The 8,767-nt window shown below is 37.6% G+C and overlaps 1 protein-coding gene across 4 annotated transcripts in view; it reads left to right on the top strand.

The window, feature by feature from the left end:
• The first annotated feature begins 710 nt into the window (after positions 1-710).
• LOC105046025 (autophagy-related protein 18c) overlaps positions 711-8,767 on the top strand; it is an 8,661-nt gene continuing 604 nt past the window's right edge. For 2 of the 4 annotated variants that reach the window (XR_012141643.1, XM_010924502.3), the window contains exons 1-4: positions 717-894; positions 3,280-4,139; positions 4,898-5,156; positions 5,957-6,080. Coding sequence is in view for 2 of the 4 variants with exons in the window: in XM_010924502.3 (XP_010922804.1) it covers positions 3,378-4,139; positions 4,898-5,156; positions 5,957-6,080 (1,145 nt within the window). In the remaining 2 variants the exon portion in view is untranslated. Of the gene's footprint in view, positions 895-3,279; positions 4,140-4,897; positions 5,157-5,778; positions 5,860-5,956; positions 6,081-8,767 lie in introns of all 4 variants that reach the window. The other 2 variants (XR_832178.3, XM_010924503.4) reach the window with 2 other exon arrangements.

The following is an 8,767-nucleotide window of genomic DNA, read 5'->3' as shown; positions in this document are numbered from 1 at the left end:
CCACATCCTTTGCTTCTTGAAATTATTGGTTGGATCAGGTTCACCAACTTAACGGGAGACCAATCCAACCATAAAAGAAAACACACATGATGTTGAAATTATTCTCTATATTATATACATAGAATACAATCACTTTTTATAGTGGTACATCGAAATATATGTTTAATGAATAGAGTTCATAAAAATGAGCAATTGTGATTGATAGTGTGTACGATCATATGGTACATATAGAAAATAATTTTTCAGCATTGTTCTTTTTCTCCCTCAGTGTTACTACACAGTTGGGCTGATCTACTGTTGAGCTGATGGCTCTGGTCTAACCAATAACTAATCCTTTCACCACTTAGTTTAGCTGGTCCGAGCTGGCCCATGCATTCAGGGAAGACGCAGCCTGGACCCCGTTAATTGGGGATCAGATTCCATTACGGGTCTCCGACCCGAAACTAATTCCGGGCTGTTACACGTGTGTCCGTTGGACCAAACTTTTAGATGGTCACCCCCTTCCACGTGCCATCTCCATACGGTCATTACATCTCACTGGACGGTGACCGGAACCACGTCGCAAATCAATGAGCTTCTGAAGGTCCCGATTCGACCACGTCCTCCTCAATCGCGAAGGTAGCGGAAACCCGACCGTCTGATCTACGAACCATAGGTACACAATACCGCCCGTGTCGTAGCCTTCCTCCGAGGCTGCGTTTCGTGGTATAGGGGGGGCGGGGGACCTGTTCTCGAGGGTGGGAGGGAACGAGAAAGGGTGGAGAAAATTTTATATAAATCCTAAGCGCTCCGCGATATTATATCTCTTGGCTTGGATCCTTTCCTTCTATTGTTGGAAAAGGGCTGGAGATCCGTGAAGCGTCTCGGGTACTCAAAACTCCCACTCTCTTCGTGGTATTTTTCCTCTTTCTTCGTTTAATTTTGGTGGAATTTTGGATCAGGGGAGGCTGCATTCGTTTAAATTTTTTGGTATTTTTCCGAATTCGCCACCGTGAGATCTCATTCTGGAATTTTTTTTCAATACTTGTTTCTTGATTTTTGCATTTCAGGGTCTCAAGGTTTTCATTTTGATCTAAACTTTTAGCTGTCTTGGAGTTTTTCAGGAGAATAACAATTTCTTCGCTTCGTTTTTGATTTTTTTCCCCCCTCTGAGATTAAGTTTCTTAGGTCAGTTTACTTGGAGCCGTTAGATGAGCTGTTGGATATTCGGTGGGTTTCGACGCATTTGTTATGTTCATGCCTTCGTGTATCAGTTCAATTATTATGATCATTAGTGTTATCCCTGAGTTGCAAGCTTACAAAGCAAAGATCTGATTAATTGAAGTTTATTGCTTACTGAAGGGTCATGGAAGAGTTTGATTTGCGATATGCCGTATTCTTTTAATCTTTTTCCATGAAAAGAAATATGCGATCAATACCATGCACATTGATCCATCAAATCATGATATTTGTCGACCTTGTAGCATTAATGAATGATAATCCTACTTTCTATTCCCTTAAGAAACTGGATGGTGTACAGAGGAGTCCACCAGATTTTAGAAGTCTTTTAATTTGGATTTTTTAGTGAAAAGGACAATTGAAATAATAAGCTCAGAAGTGATAGAAAAAGCAATACTTATTGGATTCAGCACTGAAATTATTCACTTGTCTAAAATTTGGTTGAAGGTTATCACAAATTGTGAAGAAAGCCACCAAATCGATTATTGAATTAAATTTAAATGTGCTCGGAAATAGTTACCTGCTAAGATAAATGAACTAAGAGTTCTAGGTCAGCTTGTCGCTTCTGAGTTTTAAGTTCTTTCCTTGTTTTGACTTAGAACTCTCCTAACACATTACATGCTCAAAAAGCTATTAGTTGTCAACTTACAATCCTCCAAGACCTATCCTAATATGACCTAGACCCTTATTATTTGTTATCAGGCTAGGTCTCTTTTAGCATCAAATGAAAGAACAACCATAAGCTGGGCTCTTAGTATGACTCAATCTAGACAAACTCAGCAGTTGTTATCTAGTAATCTTGTTTCTGTGCTTTGGACCATATTTCAAAGTCCACGCAGTAAAAGCCCTTTTTTTATTGGGGTCCCATAACATGCCACCTTTACCTATGGATTGACATTTTAACTTTAACTGGACTCTTGATGTTTAGACTGCAGTTGTTGTTATAAGTTGAACCTGAAAATTACTACTCTTCTTGTAGATCAAACTCTAAGAGGCATAAGTGTCATAATTGTTAGTACTCTCTCTGTGGTTTTTAGGTAACAGTGAAGAGACAATAAAAAGTTTTTTCTTTTTCTTTTTCCTTCCTTCCCTTCAATTGGCTAAGTTGGTTTTCCATGATTATTAAGTAGATGCTGACTCCAAGCTCTGATATGTATAGAGTAAGATGTCTGCTGTTGATATATCTTTATCAATTCCACTGATTCTGGATCATCAGAAGTCCTTCAAAAAAAAAAAAACCATGATTGTTAATTAAACCTCATGATTGAAATAAATCCAAGATGAAGTCAATCAGTTCAATTATTCCTTTTCAGCTAAAGCCAAGTAATAGTTGAGTCAACTGAAGGCCAGTTCATAAGGGCAGCTTTCATTTTGAGTCAACCATGAACTGTTGGAACAGGTTATTAATGCAAAAATACTGTCATAAGTTGCATCCACAGATCTACCTTGATATGTGACAGGGGAACAAAAATCTAGTCATTTGCCGAGATTGATCTTTAGCTAATGCACTAAGTGGAAGTTAGCTAGTGGCTTTCCCATCTTCTCTGCACAATGCTAGTGTGCCTTGAGACTTTTCAACATATATTGACAAAGCCACCCTATTGGTATTGTCATACAACCTCTTTCATGACTGTGTTTATCTTTCGCTATTTGTATTAAGATTACACGGTACTCAGGAAAGTCATGTAAGAAATTATTTCTATGTTTTGCAGAATCATACAAATTTGAATGTAGTCCTAACTGCTGTCTAGCATGATCTTCAGCACATTTGTTTCAGGTTTCTAGAAAAGCTTTTTTCCTTAACTTATAATATAGTAGCTGGGTATTTTCTCCTTCAAAGTTTCAAATCACCCTCAAGACTATCTTGCTATGTGTTGATTAAGTGACCTTTCTATTTAAAATTAATTTATTAACTTTGTATTGTCTGTATGTCTATGTATCTACTATGGAATCTAAACTGCTGATTGCATCTTATTATAAATGATTATTGCAAGGGTCATTACTGAATGTGGAGTAATGGTATATACATATCTGTCTATCTTCAACATCTTGATGCTGCAGGAATTTGGTCTACCTTAGGCAGCCTCTGAGGAGCTCTAGATTGTATTTTTTTGATGTTCTTTGGCTGCTTCCATCACTGGTGACTCGTTTCAGTCCTTATGAGCTCGACAGTCTCAACATCTCGAGAAGTACTCCCACCCATGAGGCTTGGCACACTGGAATCACCACCTTCCCAGCAATCACCAGTTGCATTTGTTCAACCCCAAGTGAATATTACTAATGATGATGAAACTGAGTTGTTGTCTGTGGCGTGGAATCAGGACTATGGGTGCTTTGCTGCTGGCACAAGCTCTGGTTTTAGGATCTATAATTGTGAGCCTTTCAAGGAAACCTTTAGAAGGGAATTGAAGAATGGGGGCTTTGGAATAGTTGAAATGCTGTTTCGGTGCAATATTTTAGCTCTTGTTGGTGGTGGAGCCAATTCACAGTACCCACCAAACAAAGTGATGATCTGGGATGATCATCAAAGTCGGTGCATTGGTGAATTTTCATTCAGATCTGATGTCAGGGCTGTAAAATTAAGGCGTGACCGCATTGTTGTGGTTCTTGAGCGCAAGATATATGTCTACAACTTGTTAGATCTAAAGCTTCTTCACCAGATTGAGACTTTATCAAATCCAAAGGGGCTCTGCTGCCTTTCTCATCATTCAAATACGTCTGTTCTGGCTTGCCCTGGTCTTCACAGTGGGCAAGTTCGTATTGAACACTTTGGTCTGAAGGTGACTAAGTTTATCAGTGCACATGATTCTCACATTGCTTGCTTGACCTTGACTATGGATGGGCTTCTTCTTGCAACAGCAAGTGTAAAGGGCACACTAGTAAGGATATTTAACACGATGGATGGAACCCGCCTGCAAGAGGTAGACAGCCAGGCATTGATTATGAATTGATCCTTTTTTTCCTTCTTTTTCCTCTCTTTTTTTTTTGATATCTTCTGATTTATGTAGAAATTCCTTTTTGAACAATGAGATTTGTTAAAATTCATGTATGATCTCATCGTATAATTGATCAAAGCATGAGAAAGCCTTCAACTACTTTCCTTTCTGCTTCTCCTTAAGAATCTATTGGTGTCTTCTTGATGATTCTTTTATTGGCAAAGTCCAGTACGATACTTATATAAGGTGCAAGATCACTTAGCATCCTTAAATCATAGCTCAAAATGAGTGCTTTACTTGTGAAAATATGGCCTAGACCAGGGAAGATGTATGCTCAGGCTCAACCCAAGGCCCCAAGTAAATACTAGCTCAGTAACATGCCCGTATATAATTTGGACAAGGCCTGATAAGCATAAGCTAACTATATATTTTGTGTACATGATGGGCTTTACTCACAGTCTCAAAGTCAGACTTTACATTAAGTTTGGCTGCTGTCTTGAGTGAATATTTGTAACTGTTGGTTTTAGTGGGGCAATTAATATCTCAGTGTATACATCTGTGACTACAAAGGACATCAATCTTATATTTTCTTCTTCGTCTTGCTGCTTGCCATTAAACTAGAGATAGACTGATATATAGCAAAAGCTGTTCCTTTTTTTTAACATCTTCCTACTTAAATTATTTGTTGTCATCATCTTGCACTTTCTTTTAAGTTATTTAACTCATTTTTGGTGATGGTCTAGGTTCGGAGGGGAGCAGATAGAGCTGAAATATACAGTATTGCTCTCTCTCCCAATGTGCAGTGGTTAGCAGTTTCTAGTGACAAAGGTACTATTCATATATTCAGTCTTAGAGTTCGAGTAGTAGGAGAAGATGCATCGAACCATCAAACTTTTGGTCAAGGCCCAGGAATGGTCCATCAGAACTCTTCAAGTTCTCTTGACGCCCTCATATCTCCAAATACTGGTGCTAACCCTGGCTCGTCATTGTCCTTTATGAGAGGTTAGAAGACATAATATTGCTGTATGATATATTCATTATCTTTTTTTATCTACGAAACTGGCGGAGATGAAAATGTAGAATTTCTTGAACCGTTGCTCTAGTTTCTTACCATTTCTTTGAGATATTTTTCTGATGTTGTACAACTAAGATGTTTTAAGAAAGCTTGTTCAGTAAAATTTTTCCTCACAAAGAAGCAATTCTTGTTCAAATTAAATAAATACTTGTTCACATCAGTAAACTTGGTCTTGACTTCTTTTACATTAATGTATAGGAAAATGTGTGTGCATTTATCCTTAATCCTTTCTTTTGTTATAGGAAAGGGGACCCTACCCTGATGATCTTCTTGTAAGATCGATGTGCTGAACCTGACCCATTATCTTGGGGGTATTCACCAGCTATGGTGGTGCCTGTAAAAGTATCTCAAATATCATATTTCAAACCCAGTATGATAAAGTACCTTCAACCGTTTATTGCTTCAATAGCATAGAGATATTTCTAAGTTGGCCATTTCCAACTTCCAAATCTTCATCTTACACAAGTCAGGTTAATTTTTTTCTTGTCAACCAATTAGCTATTACTGTTCAGTTGACCCATTTCTATATTTTCTAATCTTTGATTTCAGAAGAAGTCAAACTGTTCCACCGAATTCATCTTCTTTTTAATAGGATATCTGAGATGTGACAGCCAGATCTTTTGACTATTTGTCAGTATCTCTATTTGATGTTGCTTATTATTACTGTCTAAGCATGCTGCCTTTCGGTGACAAAGGATATTTATCTCATGTGTTTGAAAATTTTCAGGGGTATTGCCAAAGTATTTTAGTTCTGAGTGGTCATTTGCACAATTTCACCTACCAGAAGCCACACGCTATATTGCTGCATTTGGAGCTCGTAACACTGTTGTAATTGTTGGCATGGATGGCAGGTGCTGATCTTGTTCCCTTTATTTTCGTTTTAGCTCAGCAAATTATTTCTTATGTCAATATAAGCATCTCTTAAGTTCTATAGGGCCATTTGAACTGTTAGATTTTATGAATCCTCTTGGGGCCTTGGCCCATCTCCTCTTAAAAAAGAAAAGAAAAAGAACTTTTAGACTTAATTTCATTTAAAAAAAATAACATTTGTCAAATAAGTTACATGTATTGTTATCTCTGTAAGACCAAAATTATCGTGCTAACAGTAACAAAAAATCCAGATCTTCTGTGAGTGATCCATATTCTGAATTTTGCAACATCTCTTCTGGTGTTTCATTGAAGCTTTACTTTCTCTCAGTACTTAGAAATCTATATTTAAGGAATTAAACCCTTATTCTTACAAAGTTATCCATGTTATCTGGTTACCATTTCTAGAATCTGGTTGTATGGTATATAGTTTAAGTTGAAAATTCTTAACAAATATTGTTGACTCCTGATGGTAGTTATGAATCAAAATTACTAATTTCACAGCCACCAACTCCTATTTTAAAGAGCAAGTCGATCAGAGTGATCTTAAAGCCAAAACTAGCTGATACGCAGCCAGTTTATCTTAGTTTTAGCTTACTGCTTGTGGGAGATTTGGTATTCTTGCCTCACCTTATTGACAAGAAGCATGGAAAGAGAAGTGGAATTACATCCCTGTATGAACTAATTCAAACTAAAGGCACTCGTTCTGTTTCTTAGTCATTGCTAAACTGCTATACAGATAATGATGGAGTTGGTAAAGTCTCTTGCATTGATACAAGAGACCAAACTTTGATCCCTCACTCTGGTATTTTGGTTTGGTTTCAACAAGTTCCAGTTCAACCAAAAAAAGGGGACAAATGACCATGTGTCAAATGAAGCACTAGTCTTCGGCATTTATTCTAAATAAAGCATCAGGAGTCAACAAAAATGTATATAGTTTATTCAGAGCTTCAGGAAACCTATGAAAATTATGTTAGGTGATTTAGGTGTTTTTGATGTCTGTGCAGATGCTACATGACGTGTAGGTAGTTTCCATCCATCTCAAATTTTTTTAAGCTGAGAGGTTTCATTGCTCAAGGTTAATAAACCTGAATGTACAAGATGTGTTTGCAGAAGCTGTGCAGAGGGTGACAATAACCCTTTTTATGACAGCAAATCTGCTGGCTGATTTTGATAGCTAGCTGATAGCTGGCATGGGCTCTCTTCTCTGTTGCTAGAACATCTTTTGCCCATGGGACTTATTCTATTCAAGTTACCTGTAGCATTCACACCATTCCATAAAGTAAAACAGTACCTACTACTCATTTTTGCTCTTGGCAAAAGATTATCTTGTTGATTCCATTGACTGAATCTTCATGCCAGAGGGTCCAAAGGTTTTGGAAATTCTCCTATATGTACGAAATTATTAGGATGTGATATGGTTAATAAGGCAAATAGAGGTGAGTTGTATTTAATCAGGTGGCTTTAGGTGCATGTAATAGGGTTACCCAAGCCATGTCTGAAATGAATGATCTTGATGTTGTCCAAGAAGTTTAGATGGAGGATAGTTTGAGTAGATGTTATCATAATGCTCCAAAAATATCTTTCTTTTTCCCCTTTCTTTTGGATTTTTCTTGGGAGTACATGAAATCTATATTATTTAGGCTGCGTGTCCTGCATGTGCATGTTTGAGTACCTGAATATCAGGTACTTTGATTGCAGTGGTCAACCTTGCAGGCATGACACATGTTGGAGGGCAAGGGTCCGTGTTACTCATCAAGCCCAGTTGTTTGACCTTGACAGTCCATAACTGGTCGTAAGATCCATGTGATGATATAATAATGGCAAGCATTTTTAAGAGCCAATGCTTTTTCCCCCTATAATGAGCTGTCCGTATATTTCTTTGTTCCCTGCACTTAACTGCATAAATGAGGTAACACTGTCAATTGGGGGCTCCTATCTCAGTGTTTTAAATGTTTAGAACTAATTAAGAAAGACATGCATTATGAATCTGTTGCTGATCAGAGTTTTTGGTTGGCGTGTTGGGGAGGTGAATTTTATGGATGGTTGTGATATCTCACGGAGGTCTTTAGTTAGTGCATCATAATGATGTGATGGAAGGGCAGAATGATTTGATCAGTTATGACAAATTGGACAACTTTAAGGCGTTAGGCCAAAATGATGATGCAATAAATCTCTTTATTTTTAATTTTTAATTTTTACCATTCTGTTTATGTCTATGTATAACTATACTTCCTATATTGGTGCACTCCCAATATAGCCTTATGAACATTTGGAGCCCCTTCTCATGTTGTTGGATCATGTCAGATGAGTCTGGCTGTTGGCTTAGCTCCACAATGAAAAAGAGTTTGCATTAGATAAAGGGCTGTAGAATATGGTCATCTGATGATAGCCTGTTGCTTTTGCACTACTTGTCTTGGTACTTAATGTCTAATGATAGAGGGTCATGCAAGGTGCAACAACAGAAGTTATTCTGTTGTAGGGAACTGAAGCCACAGATGGGACCAAGAAGAATTTGATGCACCAGTAAGTCGTAGTACGAAAGGTTGGATATGCATAGAGTGAATATATAGGGTGGGAACACTATGATATACACGACCTAGGAAGCATTACTGCAGTGAGGAAAAAGCATACGGCTAATAAAAGCAGATGTGAACTTGCATAAATTTTT

This window comes from Elaeis guineensis, chromosome 5 (genome assembly GCF_000442705.2).
Source record: "Elaeis guineensis isolate ETL-2024a chromosome 5, EG11, whole genome shotgun sequence".
In the NCBI taxonomy this organism is placed as follows: domain Eukaryota; kingdom Viridiplantae; phylum Streptophyta; class Magnoliopsida; order Arecales; family Arecaceae; genus Elaeis; species Elaeis guineensis.
The sequence above is the reverse complement of the archived record's forward strand: the minus strand, read 5'-3'. Positions and strand labels throughout refer to the sequence as shown.